The following is a 22195-nucleotide window of genomic DNA, read 5'->3' as shown; positions in this document are numbered from 1 at the left end:
TGGTGCTTTTATTGCCACGTGTGCAAAGTGCTAATATAGTGAAATTCTTTTTCTGACCAACAGTCCAGTAGAGTATCAGCCATACCCCTGATACTCGATGGGCAAGTGTACAGACACAATCTACTGAACCTGCATGCAAGAGGCAACACAAACACAAACCAACTTCTCTTCTACTGACTCCATTTATACCTCACGCTGCCTCGGCAAGGCCAGCAGCATAATCAAGGACGAGTCGCACCCCGGCCACTCCCTCTTCTCCCCTCTCCCATCAGGCAAAAGTTATAGAAGTGTGGAAACGCACACCTCCAGATTCAGGGCCAGTTTCTTCCCAGATGTTATCAGGCAAATGAATCATCCTACCACAACCAGAGAGCAGTGCTGAACTACTATCTACCTCTCTGATGACCCTTGGACTATCCTTGATCGGACTTCAATGACTTTACCTTGCACTGAACGTTATTCCCTTTATCATGTATCTGTACACTGAAAATGGATGGATTGTAATCATGTATTGTCTTTCTGCTGACAGGTTAGCACGCAACAAAAGCTTTTCACTGTACCTTGGTACACTTGACAATAAACTAAACTGAACTGAAAGCAAGGAAGTTTAAAATAAATCTGAGGAAGACTCTTTATCACCCAGAGGTTGGTTGAAATCTGGAATGCACAGGTTGTGGTGACAGTAGGTGTAGGTATTCTCACAACTTTTAATGTATCAAGATGAACACCTGAATCTCCAAGACATAGAAGGTTATAAACCAAGCGCTAGTAAATGGTATAGGAATAGATGGGTGATTTAGAGTCAGCATGGTAGGTTTATCGGTCTGCTTCGGACCTGTGTAACCCGGTGATTATCCTGTTGCTAAGCCAGGGCACACTGCATGTACAGTTTGCATGTTAGACCGCTGGAGGGCAAGATCATGCACCAATTCCTCATGTTCTGCCAAGAAAGTGAGAACATCATGTCCAACATCAGAGGGCCACGATATCCAGGGAATCTCACTAGGCTGGTTCTGATAGGTGATATATGAGAACCTCGGGATGAATTGGCTGCATTTAGAACCATCTTGTCAACTGCATTAAATTTACCCTTAATCTAATGCGGAATTGAGTTAAGTGTTCTGTCAAGTTGCAACGATGAATTACCAGTGAAGTGTTGCACAATTTTTCCTGATCGTTTTACTGAGCATGACAATTAATTTTAGTAAACAGCAGTGCTGATGGTAATTGACTGTAAAATGTCATGGTTCTCTAAAGCCTTCCAGATCACAGAGTTGTCCAATGTGCTCACTGCATTTCTTCAACACGTTTGCTCACATTTATTTATCATAATCATTTAACTCTGAGACCTTTCTGATCAACTGAGACGTGAAGAGTCGACTTTGTTGAATTTCATCCCCAAATTAAAATGGTTTAAATATGAATTGCACTAAAGCTTGTATTAAAACACAACATGCTGGAAATGCTCAGAAACTGAGGCAGGAATGATAAATAGAGTTAATGTTACAGGTCAGAGCTGTAAAGATTGTAAGCTGAAATTCTAGTTTTTATTCCAAATTGAACTCTTTTATTTTCTTGCACGGGATTGTAGTTGCTATGAACATCATTTAGTTCTCAGCCATTTATTATTTACAGAATGCTATACATCATTTTATTTGACAACATTATTGCTGTGATTATATTCTGGAATATACATTCACTGATCTTGCAGCTAGCATCAAACAGAATAATGATCTGAAAACATGAATAATTTTAAGGGGAGAACATTATCAGAATGTGTGGTTGTAAATGTAAAACATCTCTTAATGACATTGGACTTACAAAAATAACTTAGGTGATAAATTTAATATTAGGCTGTTGACTTGAAAGGCTGTAGACTTGTAGGCTGCAGCCATAATTTAAGGTTAAAGTACAACATGGTATTTATTCACAAAATGCTGGAGTAACAGCAGGTCAGGCAGAAGAAGGGTCTCGACCCGAAACGTCATCCATTCCTTCTCTCCTGAGATGCTGCCTGACCTGCTGAGTTACTCCAGCATTTTGTGAATAAATACCTTCGATTTGTACCTGCATCTGCAGTTATTTTCTTACACTACATGTATCTGATGGTTAAACGTGTGTATGCAAATAAGTGTTTTTCAACCAGAGTGAGATTTGTCAGTAAAGATGGAAGAATTTAACAACAGACATGTAGCCCAGTGGAAAATTGTAAATATATCTCCGTGTCCTTAAATCATGTTATCTTTGAGATATAGTCATAGTTATAATAAAGAAAACAAAACAATTAATTTGTACACACTAATGTCCCAGCAACCAGCAATAAGGTGATGAACAGATCATTTATTTAGATATTAGCTGAGGGGTTCATATCAACCATGGCACCAGAAGAATTCTCTTTCACTTTATTAAATTACTAGACCAAGTGGACCCTCTGGCCCCAAACCTCTCCTGCATTGGTGCAGCACCCTCTCCTCCCCGCCTCCCCCTCCCCTCTCCACCCCGCCTCCCTCTCCTCTCCACCCCCTCCCCCCATCTCCCCTCCCCCTTCCCCCATCTCCCCTCCCCCCATCTCCCCTCCCCATCTCCCTCCCCCCTCCTCCCCATCTCCCCTCCGCCCTCCCCCCATCTCCTCTCCCCCCCCATCTCCCCTCCCCCCATCTCCCCTCCCCCATCTCCCCTCCCCATCTCCCCTCCCCAGCTCCCCTCCCCCCATCTCCCCTCCCCCATCTCCCCTCCCCCTCCTCCCCCCCTCCCCCTCTCCCCCTCCGCTATAATAATTATAATTGAAATTAGCACGTTGACACCCTAAATTGTTTATAAAATACAGCGATTTAGTATCAATCTGGTGGAGAATTATCAAGACACGTTTAAACAGGAATTGCTGTAACACGAAGTTATTGGACCCCCGGTATAGAAGATTGAATGACTGTAACGGATGATCCGAGTTTTGGAGCGTGGATATCATTGTAACAAGGCTTGGATATTACAAATCTCCCACTAAAAAAAAACGGGTTTTTCCTTACAAAATCTCGGGATGCCCCAACGCCCAATAAACAGCCTTTCAAAAGCACTCTTCGCTGTTCCAGTGAATCTGTGGAATTCTCTGCCTCAGAAGGCAGTGGAGGCCAAGTCTCTGAATGCATTCAAGAGAGAGCTGGATAGAGCTCTTTAGGATAGCGGAGTCAGGGGGCAGGAACGGGGTACTGATTGAGAATGATCAGCCATGATCACATTGAATGGCGGTGCTGGCTCGAAGGGCCGAATGGCCTCCTCCTGCACCTATTGTCTATTGTAAGATATGACAACAACAATGTTCATGTATTCTCCCCCTGTGCGCTAAGGTAGGTGGGATGTTTAAACGTCGGGACAGTGAAGTCTCCAGGAGCGACCTAGTGGAACTACAACCCAGGGAACCTCGGCGTGCAACCTCGGCCTGCACCCTCGGCCTGCAACCCAGGAGACCTCAGCTTGCACAATCCATTCCCAATCTCATCCTGAATGCGATAAGAAAGCAATGGTCGTCGGAGCAGCACGGGTGGCGAGAGTTGTGGAACCTGTACATCACCCTGCTGCCGCTGCACTGACTGGCCACCGGGGGCGTTTTCGTGGCAATCATTAATTAGTTGGTTGTTATGCCTTGCGAATCAGGCGCATCGATTATAGTGCTGAAAGGACAGTTCCCTCTGGCAACGCCGGAACAAGCGCACCACAACGCGAGAGAAGGCAGAGGAGCCGAGGAGACTGTGTACAACACACTCGGTGTGCAGATCCCCCTGAACGAGGAACCACGAATGACAAATAAAAGGGGCACGAGTACACTGGGACTGAGATGGTAGTTACACAGACCATTAGGAATGAGGTAGTATAAGAAAATAACTACAGATGCTGGTACAAATCGAAGGTATTTATTCACAAAATGCTGCAGTAATTCAGCAGGTCTTAGGAACGTGGTTGTTGGTATGATCAACTATATCGGTGTAAGGTTAGATAAACATCAAGCAAAAAACGAGACGACACGAAAGAACTTTCAGACAATTAAACAATCGCCAAATTTGGACGGTCGCTTTCATCGGTTAAAAGCAAAGTCTTTTTTTAAATAAAATAAATCTTTGTGCTTTTAATTTGGGAAGTAATGCCACGATTAGCACTCTGCTTTAGAAACGTAGAAAATAGGTGCGGGGGAGGCCATTCGGCCCTTCGAGCCAGCACCGCCATTCAATGTGATCATTCTCAATCAGTACCCCGTTCCGGCTTTTTCCCCATACCCCTTGATCCCCTTAGCCCTAACCCTTTGAGTTAGAATTGAATATATATATATATATATATACAAGCCACACTGCAGTGAAATCATAGTAACGAGCTTAACGTTGCATTGGAGTTACCTGGCCCAGGTTTAGTGATACTTGTCTCATCACACGGCAGCCTTGAAAACGATTCAATACAATGGTCCTTCCGATTGACTGCACACTTCGCATCCCCGGGAGCACTGGTTGCTGTCGCTGTTATTCCAGGTCGGGTGGGTGGGATAATCTGCAAGGTATCTGAAAAATATTACAACGGCTCGTGTCTGATAACATACGCGAATGACACGACTCCGTGTCCAACGGCACTGGGTTGCTGGCGGGCGATGAGATTAGCGACACCAATTAGATTTGGATTTAAAATAGGTTTCGTTTGCAAAATTGCGGCAGATTTATTTTTGCATCCGACGCCAGTAGCAGATATCGTGTTTTGAAGTCCCTGTCATTTCCAAACTTCCAACTTTAACCTTTGTGGTGTTTTACACTTATAGCACATAATTGAGAAAACGGGCATTCGGCCCACAAGCTTGATTCTGGTGCCGCTTCAATTAATCCCGGTTCAGACAAACACCTCATTCCCCCCCCCCCCCCCCCAAAGATCTGCATGGACCCTAGTTCCCAATAAAGTCGCGCTTGATGTTTAGTTTCAGTGGACGAGGCAGCTGATGTGACCTGGACTGCAGTGTTTGCAAGCGCCCACGTACAGTAGCAGAACAGCGTGCTGCAACGTGGGGGACTTGCGCTTTATTCTGTGAGTTACCACCAAGAAGCCAGGGTTTGCCTGGAAATAAACTGAAGCTGTGAAGCTTGCCAGTATTGTCCCAGCCTCCCACCCCAGCAGTCTTTGGCTGGCGCGTAAAGCATTGTGATTGAACGCAGTACCAGGTAGTTGATTGGTTTTGCTATTGGTGTAAAGGTGTTTATCATTTGGAGAACGACAACTCGCCAACGGGGAGCCGGCGATTGGCTCGGTTGTTTAAGGCGAGGGGCAGTATGCTTCCCTACCGCTCCCCTACCCCTCCCCTTCCCCACCCCAACCCCTCCCCTACCCCTCCCACTCCCCTACCCCTCCCCCTCCCCTCCCCTACCCCTCCCCTTCCCCACCCCAACCCCTCCCCTACCCCACCCCAACCCCTCCCCTACCCCTCCCACTCCCCTACCCCTCCCCTCCCCCTCCACTATCCCCCTCCCCCTCCCCTCCCCTCCCCTACCCCTTCCCTACCCCTCCCCCTCCCCCTACCCCTTCCCTCCCCCTCCCCCTCCCCCTCCCCCTCCCCCTCCCCCTCCCCCTCCCCCTCCCCCTCCCCCTCCCCCTCCCCCTCCCCTATCCCTCCCCCACCCCTACCCCTACCCCTATCCCTCCCCCTCCCCTCGGTCGCCCAGTGGCGACTGTCTGTCAGTGGACAGTGTACTGGGACTGTAGACTCCAGTCGCTGGTGTGCGGGCGGGCGGGCGGGCGGGCGGTCTCTTGTGAAGGAGCAGGAGGGGGTAACTGGTTTAAAGTGCGTTCAGTGTGCGGTGCTCACGCGTTATCACTTCCGTGTCAGGGGATTTCAGAAGCAGTCTGCCACTAGCGGCTCTCCACAACAGACTCCCCCAACATCTGTCTGCCCACCTCCTCTCTCTCACTCTCACTCTCTCTAGATCAATGGCAGAAGATAGGCGGAGCCGGGGTGGCGAGGCTGACCTGCCGGTGTACCTGGCTAGGCCGGGCACGACTGCCCAGGTCTCACGGCAGAAGTATGGAGGCATGTTCTGCTCGGTGGAAGGGGCGTACGACAGCAAGACTCTGGACTTCGCAGCGCTCAGCTCCGGCCGCAACAGTTCGCGGAGCTCACGGAGCGCTGGTCAACATGGCTCATCCAGAGACAGCGAGGTGTCCAGCGACACAGCCAGTGTGGGCAGTGATAGCCCGGGCACCACCGACAACCCAGGGGTACAAATCACCACCGCCACCGACAAGGAGAGGCTACAGAACCAGGATGACCCACAGGTAATCTCCCCCCTCCTCCCCTCTGCCCCTGCTTGGCCAGCTGAACCCCCCTCCTCCCCTATCCCCCATCCCCTCCCCTCCCCTCTCTGCCCCTGTTTGACCGGCTGAACCCGTCCTCCCCTCTTCCCCTCTCTGCCCCCATCCCCTCCCCTCCCCTCTTCCCCTCTCTGCCCCCATCCCCTCCCCTCCCATCTCCCCTCTCTGCCCCCATCCCCTCCCCTCCCATCTCCCCTCTCTGCCCCATCCCCTCCCCTCCCATCTCCCCTCTCTGCCCCATCCCCTCCCCTCCCCTCCTCCCCTCTCTGCCCCATCCCCTCCCCTCCCATCTCCCCTCTCTGCCCCATCCCCTCCCCTCCCATCTCCCCTCTCTGCCCCATCCCCTCCCCTCCCATCTCCCCTCTCTGCCCCCATCCCCTCCCCTCCCATCTCCTCCCCTCCCATCTCCCCTCTCTGCCCCCATCCCCTCCCCTCCCATCTCCCCTCTCTGCCCCCATCCCCTCCCCTCCCATCTCCCCTCTCTGCCCCCATCCCCTCCCCTCCCATCTCCTCCCCTCCCATCTCCCCTCTCTGCCCCCATCCCCTCCCCTCCCATCTCCCCTCTCTGCCCCCATCCCCTCCCACCCCCTCCTCCCCTCTCTGCCCCCATCCCCTCCCCTCCCATCTCCCCTCTCTGCCCCCATCCCCTCCCACCCCCTCCTCCCCTCTCTGCCCCCATCCCCTCCCCTCCCATCTCCCCTCTCTGCCCCATCCCCTCCCCTCCCATCTCCCCTCTCTGCCCCCATCCCCTCCCCTCCCATCTCCCCTCTCTGCCCCCATCCCCTCCCCTCCCATCTCCCCTCTCTGCCCCTGATTGACCGGCTGAACCCCCCAGTGTCAAACAGAACGGGCGACGCCGGGTACTTGCTAAACTTTTACAACATCGCATTTCTTTTGTCAATCGCACTCACGCATATTGGCAACTGACCAAGCACATCCTGCACCCACCCCTGCTGTTGTCCATGGCGATTGTCAAGAGACTGCAATCATATCCGCGCTGCGTTTTATGTTAGAAGTGAACTGCTTGGCATCGACAACGGTCGCTGATCATGGAATGGTGCCCTGCAGAGAGTTGACATCTTGTTGGGTGTCAGTCAGCCTGTGCCCAGTGGCCCCGGTAACCGGATCCACAGACTGTTCAACTGTTGAACAGTGGCGATCACCGGGCTGTGTCACACAGCACTGAGGGCAACATTATTCTGGGTCAGTGGCCACAGGGCGCAAGGCATGTATGTCCTCAGTGACTTCATTTGTTAATGTTAAATGAATCACCCGCTGAGTGGATGTTTGTGTGTCCAGCACTGGGCAGCCAGGCGTTGGTTTGTCAGGCGCTGGGTCTGCTCCAGTTATTGGGCGAGGGCACCTTCAGAGATCCCTTGGAAAATAAAGGGAGACTGTGTTTATTGGCAACGGTGCGGATTGCAGAGGCACAAAGAGAAGGGTGTCGGTGAAGCGGCAACCGGTGGTGGGCTGGTGACAGGGTCCGGGGCTGGGGACAGGAGCCCGGGGCTGGTGGCAGGGTCCGGGGCAGGGGAGGGGAGGGGAGGGGAGGGGAGGGGTCCGGGGCTGATGCAGAGAGACGTGCGGCTGGCGCACAGACCCGAGGTGTTGGTGCAGAGGCTGGCGGCTGGTGTAGAGGGCTGGACAGGCTGGCGCTGGGTGTCCACGCTGGGCTTCCAGGTGCGCCGAGGCAATGGACGTGGAGCCACAGTGTGGCAGCTGCCTGATACTGCACTGCGGTGCAGGAATGCGGCTCTCCCGCTCATCGCTCATCCCCCTGAAGCCGGGGCTGCCGCACTCCCTCACCTTGCACCTTGGTCAATTGTCAACCAATTTACATTGCACCTGCTGGGCGCTGTCATCCTTGCAATCCCCACTTTGCAAGACGCACGGACGCGGGGGTATTCTTCTCTTTGCATTGATTGAGTGGGCAGTTGTTTAAAAGTGCATGCATGGACTGTTGGACGAGACATCTGCTACTGAGAAAGAAACACAGACGGTACTTTTTGCATCAACAGGTCTAGCAGTGGCTTATCGCGGAAAAATAACCCGACATCTGATTTGAGGCATGTGTACGGAATAACTAATTGGACTACTTTCAAGCAATCCTTCAACGCTGGCCGTCAGCTCTCTGTTTAAACTGGAAATCCTGTGTGCTAAATAGCATCTCAGATTTCCAAGATAACTAGAGAGACACAGCGATTCTATTATTAACTGACAACATATATATTTTTCCCTAATTTTCATTCATTCATTTAAGGGATTGTGCGAGGGATAAGCATTTGGACCTGTAGTGTTATGCTCAAGAAAGACAGAATTCCATCCACATTAAAATGTATTCCTCTGCAGAATGGCCATGACATGAATCACGCGACCCTACCTCTGTTAGGGTCCCTACGCGACCCTACCTCTGTCAGAATACAGCCTCAACATCAGAAGAGTAAATTCCTTTGTCAAAATGCAGCCAGCCTCCATTTTCATCATCCAGTTCTGGTCACCATGTTATTTGAAAGATGTAGTCAAGCTGGAAAGGGCGCAGCGAAGACGTATGTTGCCCGGACTCGAGGGCCTGAGTTATAGGGAGAAGTTGAGCAGGCTCAGACTTTTATTCCTTGGAGTGCAGGACGAATGAAGGCTGATCTTGTAGAGGTATACACATTCATGAGAGGAATAGATCGGGTGAATGCACCATGGTCTTTTGCCAAGAACAAGGGGAGTCAACAAAGAGAGGACATATGTTTAAGGTGAGGAGGGAAAGATTTAATAAGAACCTGAGAGGCGACTTTTTTACCCAATGTGCAGTGGGTCTGTGGAACATGCTGCCAGAGGAGGTAGTAGAGGCAGGTGCTTTCGTTATGTTTAAGACATTTGGACAGACACATGGGTGGGATAGGTTTAGAGAGTTATGGGTCAAGTGTGGGCAAGTGGGACGAGTGTAACTGGAACTTGTTGGCCAGCGTGGGCTAGTTGGGCCGAAGAGCCTGTTTCCATGCTGTATGACTGACTAGTCATATGGCCACCAGTGAAAGTTTGACGTTTTAATTGTTGTTTGTCTTTAAAGTGGCTGTCAGATTGATTCTGGGTTCTCTGAGATGACAGGCCCATATTATCAGACAATATAGGAGGGAATTTTGGTCCATCGGATCTATGATAGTTCATGGAGCAACCTCGGTTCTCCCTATTTTTCCCATGTAATTTATTCTCCTCAAATGAGAATTAATTCATCTTCACCCCCCCCCCCCACCCCCCCCCCCCCCCCCCCCCCCCCACCCCCCCACCCCCCACTCCCCCCTCCCACCCCCCCCCCCACCCCCCACTCCCCCAACCCCCCACTCCCCCCCCCCCCACCCCCACCCCCCCACCCCCCCCCCCCCACTCCCCCACCCCCCACTCCCCCAACCCCCCCCTCCCCCCCCCCCACCCCCCACCCCCCACCCCCCACTCCCCACTCCCCACTCCCCACTCCCCACCCCCCCCCCCCCCCACTCCCCCACCCCCCACTCCCCACCCCCCCCCCCCCACTCCCCACCCCCCACTCCCCCCCCCCCCCACCCCCCACTCCCCCACCCCCCCCCCCCACCCCCCACCCCCCCCCCCCCACTCCCCCCTCCCACCCCCCACTCCCCCAACCCCCCCACTCCCCCAACCTATGGCAAAGAATGTCACTCTGACATGTCACATGTGATAATAGAATGTCGACCAATCAATATACTTGTATCAGGTCTCCCCTCACCTGTTGTTCCAGGGAAAACAATCCAAATCTGACCAATATCTCCCTGGAGCTAATGACCTGAATCCAAGCACCTTTCTTGTTAACCTCCTGTCACCCTTTCCTAAGTGTCCACATCTTGATGTTGTGCACCTTTAGATTGAGCTTCACCTTGCTCACTAAGCAAGGTTTGAGTTTGGAGTTGTGAGGCAATCGCAGAAATTCTAACAGTTGCTAAAAATTGACACTTATGATATTGGGTGGTTGATTTTTAGATCATACGATCATAAATGGTAGGAGTAGAATTAGGCCATTCGGCCCATTATGTCTACTCTGCCATTCAATCATGGCTGATCTATCACTCCCTCCTAACCCCATTCTCCTGCCTTCTCCCCATAACCTCTGACACCCATACTAATGAAGTATCTATCTATCTATCCCTGCCTTAAATATATCCACTGACTTGGCCTCCACAACCTTCTGTAGCCAAGAATATCACAGATTCACCACCCTCTGACATACAAATTCCTCCTCATCTCCTTCCTAAAAGAATGTCCTTTAATTCTGAGGCAATGACTTCTAGTCCTAACCACTCCTACTATTGGAAACATCCTCTCACCATCCACTCTATCCAAGCCTTTTACTATTCTGTACATTTCAATGAGGTCCCTCTTCATTCTTCTAAACTCCAGCGAGTGCAGGCCCAGTGCCGACAAACGCTCATCATATATTAACCTACTCATTCCTGGGATCATTCCTGTAAACTCCTCTGGAACCTCTCTAGAGCCAATTTTAAGTTTCTGATACATTGTGAGCAGGATAGCTTGGGGGCAGAAGTAATTACTCGCAAACTGCGAAGGAGGGTTTCTGATTTAATTTTGCTGGAAGGGAACTAACTCAGCCCTTCCGTTCAATATATGTCGGATGGTTGGGCAGAGAAAACACCGTGGAAACATCTGTACATCAATAACACCATGGAAACATCTGTACATCAATACCACCGTGGAAACATCTGTACATCAATAACTGCCCAGGGGTTAAAATGACATATGCAGGTCTTCCCAAGACTATGAATGTTGGGCTGCAGGTATCTCCTGCCAGGTGGGACCAGGGTATTTCCACCACGCATTCTCTGCCCGCCAGCCGCCTGCCTCTGCTCCACACTTCCCCCTGCCTGCCCTCCCCCCTGAGTTGCAACAATCAGAGGCTGGGTGGAGCTGAGCAGAGCTGGGAGCGATGAGCAGACACATTCGCCCGTTCACTGAGTCCGTGAGGCTGGTGGCTGCTCTCCCAGTCCCTGCTCGCTCTCCCGTTGGAGCTGTTTTTGTGGTCCTCTCCCACAACTACATTCTGTTCATTTCTGACTTGCAAACAGTTTGGGTTATCAGAGTTCTCAGCAACAAAGCTTGAGGACTACCTGTACAAGCACTGATTTGATGGATTCCTGATGTGCCCATAACACGTTCAATTTATAAAAACATCTTCATTTTGAAATCCTTCACGCTTTACCTTTTCTTTTAATATTTTTTTGAAAAGCATATGTACAAATAGAAATTTAAAAAAAATTGAAACCATTTTCTTTCTTCCTGATGCAGGGTCCTGACCTGAAAAATGAACCATTTCTTTGCTTCCACAGTTGCTGCTTGACCTGCTGACTTCCTCCAGCAGTTTGTTCTTTGCTCCAATCTAGTTACACTTTTGATGCTCCAATGTGCCTTTTATCCCACCCTCCCCATCCATTGAACACCATCACAGCTCTATCTTCAAACAATATTGCACTGTTTCTGTATTAAGCTGTTCTGTCTCTGAAATGCTCTCTCCCTGCCAGAGTATAGTTGAAATCCTTCCAAACAATCTATGGTCGTGACACTATGGCATCATTTTATTCTTTCACATGGAAACGTTGTTTATATTAAAGGTTTTGTATTGGTTGTTATTGGTGGTGTTGAAGAGGTAAGAATTTCAGTAATTAAACAGCAAGAGTGTTGAGATGTTGAGCAGGGAAAGGCTAGCTGAACTATCCAGCTGACTCATTGTTGGTGTGGTGTCTCTGGAGCGCTAGAAGTTGGGGAGAACACCTTGTGCAATTATGTGTTATGTAGTGCTTACAATAATGAGAGGCATGGAAAGTGTAGGTAGCCGAAATCTTTTTGCCAGGGTGGACATGTCAAAGATTAGAGGGCATGGTTTTAAGGTGAGAGGGGCATTATATAAAGGAGATATGTGGGGTAAGCGTTTTATGCGCAGAGGATTGTGGGTGTCAGGAACATGCTGCCAAGGGTGGTGGTGGTGACAGATACGATAGTGGCATTTAAGAAGCTTTTAGTTAGGCGCATAAGACTAGCCAATCTCCCATCAGCGACATCCATGTCCATAAGTGCCAAAGAAGAACTTACTCCTGGGGCCGAATCAAGCTGGGCTGAATGGAAATGCCTCAACAGCCTGAGAGCTGATACTGGTCGTTGTAAAGCGACTCTCAAGAAGTGGGGTTATATACACACTGAAGACGTCACCTGCATATGTGGCACTGAGCCAGAAACTATGGAGCACCTATTGAGATGTCCTCTATTGGGGCACGAATGCAAAGCTGAGGACCCCGCAGAGAACAATGACATTGCTAAGAGTTGTGTTCCGTTTTGGCTGAAGCACAATATCTAGCATGTTGTGGACAAGGTAAGAAGAAGAGGTTAGGCACATGGATATGCAGGAATGATGGGATATGGATCATGTAGAGGTAGATGGAATTAGTTTATCTTGGCATCATGCTCAACGTGTTCTTGACCTGTGCTGTACTATTCAATGTTCTGTGCCATTCGCATCATGTCAGGAGGCTCTTCCCATCAGGCATCATCTCGGAAGATGCCAAAAGCTAGATAAGGTCCTTGGGACTCATTGGTGGAGGTATAGCATCCCTGTGAATCACTTATGTAATTGAGTGTACTTCAGAAGACCAAATTGCCCATTGGTATTTCAACCTTATTTAGCAGCTCTTGTGATTTTATGGGAATATATGGAAACGAACACTGGAGTGTTTGAGAGGCTGTACATGTGGATGACTACGAAGAAGTTGGAAGTGGGAACACATTTTTGAGCATAGCCTGTTACACTGGGATTGGTCACGGTCTGCTGAACTGGGAACAAGCTGACCTGCTGAGTTACTCCAGCAGTTTGGTTTAGTGCCATTATTGTACTTGCAGTGGCCTGTTCTCTTTCTGTCATGCTTGCAATTGTTTTCTACATTGAGAGAGGACAACCATGGCAAGTATATAATTTTTATATTCTTAAACACAAAGCACAAAGCAATATTCAACCAGAGAGTTAATATCACTTTTAACACGAATAACACTGGATATATTATCCCATGGAATTTATATTAAAAAAAACAATTGTGATCTTTCTGTCGAGAGAGATTTCTATTATCTTTTAAATGAATTATATGTTGTGATGGCAAAAATATTGGTGCTTACATCTTTACATCACTGACATCTTTACATTACTACACCCACATATTGTAGCATCTTTTTTTTCCAGTCGATGCTTTCAAGAGAGCTACATAGAGCACTCAAAGATAGCAGAGTCAGGGGGTATGGGGAGAAGTCAGGAACGGGGTACTGATTGTGGATGATCAGCCATGATCACATTGAATGGCAGTGCTGGCTCGAAGGGCCGAATGGCCTACTCCTGCACCTATTGTCTATTGTCTATCCTCTGTTTCAAGGGAAGGCTCAGATAAATTCAAAAAGGATAATTGTATTCCTGAATGCAATAAACAGGCATCCATTCAGTGTTGTAGAAACCATGTGGGAGTGTTTACACTGGGAGCGGCCAATGAATCAAGTACGGCAAGTAGTCATTTGCTTACAGCGCAAGTCAATGGATTGGTCCAAAGCAGCTTCATTGTCTTTAACTTATGTGTTAGTTTCTCCCGATTGATCATCTGTTGTGACTCTAGTGGAATTTCTGCCAGAGTCCAGTGAGATTACGGAGAGCAACAAACAATTTGCTGAAGACAGTATCTGTGGAGAGAAATGGGAAGCCTACATTTTGGATTCAGTCCCGACCACAAACATCATCTGTCCAATTCCCTCCACAATGCTGCCTGATCCACTGAGTTCCTCCAGCAGATTATTTGTTGCTCCGGATTCCACCATTTGCAATCACTCGTGTCTTCGGGATTATGGAGTAGGCAATATCATTGCAAATGCAGGAAATATGGAAAAATGGGAAGTTGTCAACTTTAGTCCACTAGAAAGCTGTTTTGTTTTTTAATGGGGAGAGATTAGGCAAGGTTAAGTTCAAAGGAATCTAAATGTTCAGATGCAATCGTCACTAAAAGCAAACATAGAAGTGCAACAAGCAATCAGGAAGGCGGCTGGCATAAAGTGCTGGAGTAACTCAGCGGGTCAGGCAGCATCTGTGGAGAACATGGATAGGTGATGTTTCACAGAGTGCCGGAGTAACTCAGCGGGTCAGGCAGCATCTCTGGAGAACACGGATAGGTGACGTTTCACAGAGTGCCGGAGTAACTCAGCGGGTCAGGCAGCATCTCTGGAGAACACGGATAGGTGACGTTTCACAGAGTGCTGGAGTAACTCAGCGGGTCAGGCAGCATCTGTGGAGAAAACAGATAGGCGACGTTTTGGGTCTGAGTCTGAAAAAGGGTCGTAACCCAAAACATCACCTATCCATATTATCCAGAGATGCTGCCTGGCCCGCTGAGTTACTCCAGCACTTTGTGTCTTTTTTTTGTAAACCAACTTCTACAGTTCCTTGTTTCTCCAAGTCAAATGACATGCTGGAGGTTTATTTTAAGAGGACTGCAGTACTGTAGAAGCATAAAGATGTATTACTGTAGTTACAAGGAAAATTCAAACAGGAAATGCTGGAAGTACTCAGTTAGGTATCCATTGTGGAAAGAGAAACAGACTCAAGGTTTCAGATTAAAGACTATTTGCAACGATAGAGGACCTTGCTGAGACCACACTTCCACTTTTGTTTACAATTTTGCACTTCCTCACCTAAAAAAAGGTTTAGTTTAATGTATTATTGTTACGTGTGCCAAGATACAGTGAAAAGCTTTTTGTCGCGTGCTAACCAGTCAATGAAAAGACTATACATTACAATTACAATAAAGTCATCCACAGTGAATAGATACAGGATAAAGGGTGTAACGTTTAGTGCAAGATAAAGTCCGATTAAAGATAGTTCAAGGGTCTTCCATGAGGTAGATCGGAGGTCAGGACAACAGTAAAGCTGGTGAAAGGACAGTTCAGTTATTTGGATAACAGTTGTGAAGAAATTGTTCCTAAATCTGGAGGTAAGCATTTTCAAACGTCTGTACCACTTACCTGATGGGGGAACGGGAGAGGAGAGAGTGACTGGGGTGAGACTGGTTCTTGGTTACACTGGCCGCCTTGCCAAGGTAGCATGAAGTGCAGATGGAGTCTGTGGAAAGGAGGTTGGTTTGCGTGAAGGTCTGGGCTGCGTCCATAATTCTCTGCAATTCCTTGTGGTCTTGGATGGTGCAGTGGCCAAACCATGCTGCCATGCATCCTGATAAAATGCTTTCTTTGCTGCATGTGTAGAAGTCGGTGAGGGTTGTTGGGGACGTGCCAAACTTCATAAAGCCCTCTGAGGAAGTACAGATGTTGGTGTGCTTTCTTGGTCATTGCTTTGGTGTGACAGGTGCAGGACAAGTTGTTAGTGATTTTGTTCCTAGCAACTTGAAGCTTTCGACCATCTCTGCTTGATATTCTTGCCCTGGAGTGATGGTTCATCAGCCAGGTTCCAGGGGCAGTGCGTTTGTTGTGTCAGGAGCCATTCCAGAGATTAGGCCTGTTGCCTGTGGAGCTTCACAGAATGAGACAGAAATCTAACCAAACCATCATCAAAACCAACAAAATTCATGCAGGGGAGTTGAGAATGGGACAAATCCTCTTAGAATATGGGATTCTATTTCATTTATGGCAAAGATGAGGAAAAATGTATTCACTCTGAGTTGCATGAATCTTTGGAACGTTATTCCCCTGAAGGCAATGAAGCTTAAAGGGCCTGTCCCACTTAGGCGATTTATTAGACGACAGCCGGCGACTGTCAAAGTCGTAGCAGATCACCGAACTTTTCTTTTACCCGACGACAATGGCCACGACAATGCCGAGTCAGGTCGAGATTACAGCGTCTTCGGAAACATCACGAAAATTCCCACGCTGTCAATGCTTCTCCGGCCACCTCATTTTCGCTGAAATCACTGACAAGTCGGTAAGTACTTGAGAGTTTTGAAATATAACACCTTGTACAGGTTACTTAAAAAACAAGCTTCACTGTAACAAGGCATAAACCGGATTTACTTCCAGTTTACTAATAGCTGTATTAAAAACTTTTTTTTAATAAAGTGGTTAAGTGGATTTTTGTGAAAAGTGTGTGGGCATTCTTTGAAAATGTACGGGAGATGCATATCTAGTTTCTGGGTTGCATATCTGGGTTGGGAGCCCACTTTAAATGTAATGGCTGATGGCCATAAACATCGCAAAAATCCCCACTCTTTCCTGACCGTCAAACTGTCGCCTCCAATCTACCTGTCAAATGTCCTGATGGTAATCAGCAATCAGCAGCAGGCAGCAGCAGCAGCAGCAATCAGTGTGCGTGTGTGTGTGTGTGAGAGAGAGCAGAGACCATAGTATTGTGTGGGGATAGTAAGGAGTAAGACCTGTGTGATCTACCGGACAAGTTTCGATCGCCTAGCTTGGGGTCAGAGAGGAATTTCCCGGATTTTTTTCCCCAAATTGGCCTGGGTTTTTAATCCGGTTTTTCGCCTCTCCCAGGAGATCACTCAGTTCTTTTGGGTGGGCGGTAGGAGCGGTTGGAGTAGCGTCCGGGCGGTAGTTTTTGGAAACCGAGCACGGGGCTTTGTTCTTACAGAGGCCCAGGAGCGGTTGGAGCAGACCACTCTGCAACGTTCCCAGTTTCATATTATTTCATATTTCAGATAGAGTTAAGGGGGAGTATGAGTGCTAGGGCAGTTTATTGTTCTGGGTGTCAGATGTGGGGAATCTGGGAGTCTGATAGTCTTCCAGACATCCACATCTGCACCAGGTGCAACGAGATGGGGCTCCTAAGGGACCATATTAGGAACTTGGAGCGGCAGATTGATGACCTCCGTCTGGTCAGGGAGAGTGAGGAGGTTATAGAGAGGAGTTATAGAGAGGTGGTCACTCCAAGATCACGGGAGGTAGACAAGTGGGTCACGGTTAGGGGGGGCAAGGACAGAGGCAGGGACTAGAGAGTACCCCAGTGGATGTACCCCTTGGCAATAAATACTCCTGTTTAGGTGTTGTTGGGGAGTACAGCCTACCTGGGGGCAGCGACGGCGCCCGGGCCTCTGGCACGGAGTCCGGCCCTGTTGCTCAGAAGGGTAGGGAAAGGAAGAGGAGAGCGATAGTAATAGGGGACTCTATAGTGAGGGGGTCAGATAGGCGATTCTGTGGACGCAGTCGGGAGACTCGGATGGTGGTTTGCCTCCCTGGTGCCGGTGTCCGGGATGTGTCTGAGCGTGTCCAGGATATCCTGAAAGGGGAGGGAGAGGAGCCAGAGGTCGTGGTACATATAGGTACCAACAATTTATTCACAAAATGCTGGAGTAACTCAGCAGGTCAGGCAGCATCTCGGGAGAGAAGGAATGGGTGACGTTTCGGGTCGAGACCCTTCTTCAGACTGATGTCGGGGGTGGGACAAAGGAAGGATATAGGTGGAGACAGGAAGATAGAGGGAGATCTGGGAAGGAGGAGGGGAAGGGAGGGACAGAGGAGCTATCTGAAGTTGGAGAAGTCAACGTTCATACCACCGGGCCGCAAACTGCCCAGGCGAAATATGAGGTGCTGCTCCTCCAATTTCCGGCGGGCCTCACTATGGCACTGGAGGAGGCCCATGACAGAGAGGTCAGACTGGGAATGGGAGGGGGAGTTGAAGTGCTGGGCCACCGGGAGATCAGTGGCGTTAATGCGGACCGAGCGCAGGTGTTCAGCGAAGCGATCGCCGAGCCTGCGCTTGGTTTCGCCGATATAGATGAGTTGACATCTAGAGCAGCGGATGCAATAGATGAGGTTGGAGGAGGTGCAGGTGAACCTCTGTCTCACCTGGAAAGAATGTTTGGGTCCTTTGATGGAGTTGAGGGGGGAGGTAAAGGGACAGGTGTTGCATCTCGTGCGGTTGCAAGGGAAAGTGCCCGGGGTTAGGGTGGTTTGGGTAGGAAGGGACGAGTGGACCAGGGAGTTGCGGAGGGAACGGTCTCTGCGGAATGCAGAGAGGGGAGGGGATGGTCCCTGGACCATGACCCCACCGATGAACACCAGACCTTCATCAGCAGCACCATCACCGACCTCACCAACTCCGGCGAACTACCCCTCAGTGCCTCCAATCTCATAGTTCCCCAGCCCCGCACGGCCCGATTCTACCTCCTACCCAAAATCCACAAACACAATTGTCCCGGCAGACCCATTGTCTCTGCCTGCTCATGCCCCACCGAACTTATCTCTACCTACCTCGACTCCATCCTATCCCCCCTGGTCAAATCCCTCCCCACCTACGTCCAAGACACCTCACACGCTCTCCATCTCCTGGATAACTTCCGGTTCCCAGGCCCCCACTCCCTCATTTTCACCATGGATGTCCAGTCACTCTACACTTCCATCCCCCACAAGGATGGTCTCGAAGCCCTCCGTTTCTTCCTCGACCGTAGAACCAGCCAATCCCCATCGACCAACACTCTCCTCCGCCTAGCAGAGCTGGTTCTTACCCTCAACAACTTCTCCTTTGACTCCTCCCACTTCCTCCAAACCAGAGGCGTAGCTATGGGCACTCGCATGGGCCCTAGCTACGCCTGCCTCTTTGTCGGGTACGTCGAACAATCCCTGTTCCAGACGTACACTGGCCCCATCCCCGAACTCTACCTCCGCTACATCGACGACTGCATTGGTGCTACCTCTTGCACCCATGCAGAACTCACTGACTTTATACACTTCACCTCCAATTTCCATCCTGCCCTTAAATATACCTGGACTATCTCTGACATCTCCCTCCCGTTTCTGGACCTCACCATCTCCATCACAGGAGAAAAATTAGTGACGGACATTTATTACAAGCCCACCGACTCGCACAGCTATCTGGACTACACTTCTTCCCACCCGGTCCCCTGCAAAAAGTCTATCCCCTACTCCCAATTCCTCCGTCTACGCCGCATCTGTGCCCGGGATGAGGTGTTTCAGACTAGGGCTTCCGAGATGTCCTCGTTTTTCAGAAAACGGGGCTTCCCCTCCTCCATTATAGATGAGGCTCTCACTAGGGTCTCTTCTACATCCCGCAGCTCCGCTCTTGCTCCCCATCCCCCCACTCGCAACAAGGACAGGATCCCCCTCGTTCTCACCTTCCACCCCACCAGCCAGCGGATCCAACATATCATCCACCAACATTTCCGTCACCTACAACAGGACCCCACCACTGGCCATATCTTCCCATCCCCTCCCCTCTCTGCATTCCGCAGAGACCGTTCCCTCCGCAACTCCCTGGTCCACTCGTCCCTTCCTACCCAAACCACCCTAACCCCGGGCACTTTCCCTTGCAACCGCACGAGATGCAACACCTGTCCCTTTACCTCCCCCCTCAACTCCATCAAAGGACCCAAACATTCTTTCCAGGTGAGACAGAGGTTCACCTGCACCTCCTCCAACCTCATCTATTGCATCCGCTGCTCTAGATGTCAACTCATCTATATCGGCGAAACCAAGCGCAGGCTCGGCGATCGCTTCGCTGAACACCTGCGCTCGGTCCGCATTAACGCCACTGATCTCCCGGTGGCCCAGCACTTCAACTCCCCCTCCCATTCCCAGTCTGACCTCTCTGTCATGGGCCTCCTCCAGTGCCATAGTGAGGCCCGCCGGAAATTGGAGGAGCAGCACCTCATATTTCGCCTGGGCAGTTTGCGGCCCGGTGGTATGAACGTTGACTTCTCCAACTTCAGATAGCTCCTCTGTCCCTCCCTTCCCCTCCTCCTTCCCAGATCTCCCTCTATCTTCCTGTCTCCACCTATATCCTTCCTTTGTCCCACCCCCGACATCAGTCTGAAGAAGGGTCTCGACCCGAAACGTCACCCATTCCTTCTCTCCCGAGATGCTGCCTGACCTGCTGAGTTACTCCAGCATTTTGTGAATAAATCGATTTGTACCAGCATCTGCAGTTATTTTCTTATACTATAGGTACCAACAATATAGGTAGGATAAGGGAAGAGGTCCTGAAAGGAGAATTTAGGGGGCTAGGAAGAGAGTTTAAAAAAAAAGACTTCCAAAGTGATAATCTCAGGCTTACTGCCTGTGCCACGCGATAGTGAGAATAGGAATGGTGTGAGGTGGAGGATAAATACGTGGCTGAGGGACTGGTGCAGGGAGCAGGGTTTCAAGTTTCTGGATCATTGGGACCTCTTCTGGGGAAGTATGACCTGTACAAAAAGGACGGGTTGCATCTGAACCTGAGGGGAACCAATATCCTGGCGGGGAGATTTGCTAAGGTAATTGCGGAGACTTTAAACTAGTACGGTTGGGGGGAGGGACTCAAACACAGATAGCTAATAGGCAGTGTGTGAGGCAGGAGGCAGAAAAGGGAAACACTCAGACCCAATATGTAGGAGAGAAAGAAGGGAAAAGAAATAAACTGAGAATAAGAAATGATGGGTCCCTTAAATGTGTATATTTTAATGCTAGGAGCATTGTAAGAAAGGTGGATGAGCTTAGAGCCTGGATTGACATCTGGAAGTATGATGTTGTGGTGATCAGTGAAACATGGTTGCAGGAGGGTTGCGATTGGCAATTAAATATTCCAGGATTTCATTGTTTCAGATGTGATAGAATCGGAGGGGCAAGAGGTGGGGGTGCTGCATTGCTTGTCAGGGAGGATATCACAGCAGTGCTTTGGCAGGATAGACTAGAAGGCTCGATTAGGGAGGCTGTTTGGGTGGAACTCAGAAATGAGAAAGGTTTAGCAACACTTATAGGGGTGTATTATAGACCGCCAAATAGGGAACGAGAATTGGAAGAGCAAATATGTAAGGAGATAGCAGATATTAGTAGTAAGCACAGAGTAGTGATTGTGGGTGATTTCAATTTTCCGTACATTGACTGGGAATCACATTCTGTTAAAGGGCTGGATGGTTTGGAGTTTGTAAAATGTGTGCAGGATAGTTTTTTGCAGCAATACGTAGAGGTACCTACCAGAGAAGGGGCAGTGTTGGACCTCCTGTTAGGAAATGAGACGGTCAGGTGACGGAGGTATGTGTTGAGGAGCACTTTGGGTCTAGTGATCACAATGCCATTAGTTTTAATATAATTATGGAGAAGGTCAAATCCGGACCAAGGGTTGAGATTTTGGATTGGAGAAAAGCTAATTTTGAGGAGATGAGAAAGGATTTAAAAGGAGTGAAATGGGACATTTTGTTTTATGAAAAGGATATAATAGAGAAATGGAGGATATTTAAAGGTGAAATTTTGAGAGTACAGAGTCTTTATGTCCCCGTTCGGTGGAAAGGAAAGAATAATAATTTGAAAGAGCCGTGGTTTTCCAGGGAAATTGGGCACGGTTCGGAAAAAGAGGGAGATATACAATAAATATAAGCGGCAGGGAGTAAATGAGGTTCTTGAGGAATATAAAGAATGTAAAAGGAATCTTAAGAAGGAAATTAGAAAAGCGAAAAAAAGATATGAGGTTGCTTTGGCAAGTAATGTAAAAGTAAACCCCAAGGGGTTCTACAGATATGTCAATAGCAAAAGGATAGCGAGGGATAAAATTGGTCCATTAGAAAGTCAGAGTGGACAGCTATGTGCTGAGCCGGAAGAAATGGGGGAGATATTAAACAATTTCTTTTCTTCGGTATTCACCGAGGAGAAGGATATTGAATTATGTGAGGTAAGCGAAACAAGTAGAGTAGTGATGGAAATTATGAGGATCAAAGAAGAGAAGGTACGGACACTTTTGAAAAATATAAAAGTGGATAAGTCTCCAGGTCCTGATAGGATATTCCCTAAGACATTGAGGGAAGTTAGTGCAGAAATAGCAGGGGCTATGACGGAAATATTTCAAACGTCATTAGAAATGGGGATGGTGCCGGAAGATTGG

At 49.1% G+C, this 22195-nt stretch overlaps 1 protein-coding gene across 3 annotated transcripts in view; it reads left to right on the top strand.

Annotated features, from left to right (window-relative positions):
• Positions 1–3700: 3700 nt before the first annotated feature.
• Positions 3701–22195, top strand: part of LOC144600256 (dihydropyrimidinase-related protein 3-like) — a 213565-nt gene continuing 195070 nt past the window's right edge. Inside the window, exons 1-2 of one of the 3 annotated variants that reach the window (XM_078411824.1) lie at positions 3701–3901; positions 5946–6294. In XM_078411824.1, the coding sequence (XP_078267950.1) occupies positions 5950–6294 (345 nt within the window). In that variant the 5' untranslated portion in view covers positions 3701–3901; positions 5946–5949. Of the gene's footprint in view, positions 3902–5827; positions 6295–22195 lie in introns of those variants that run through there. The other 2 variants (XM_078411825.1, XM_078411823.1) reach the window with 2 other exon arrangements.

This window comes from Rhinoraja longicauda, chromosome 14 (assembly GCF_053455715.1).
Source record: "Rhinoraja longicauda isolate Sanriku21f chromosome 14, sRhiLon1.1, whole genome shotgun sequence".
NCBI classification, from domain to species: Eukaryota; Metazoa; Chordata; class Chondrichthyes; order Rajiformes; family Arhynchobatidae; genus Rhinoraja; species Rhinoraja longicauda.
Note: the sequence above shows the minus strand (reverse complement) of the source record. Positions and strands in the feature narration are given on the sequence as shown.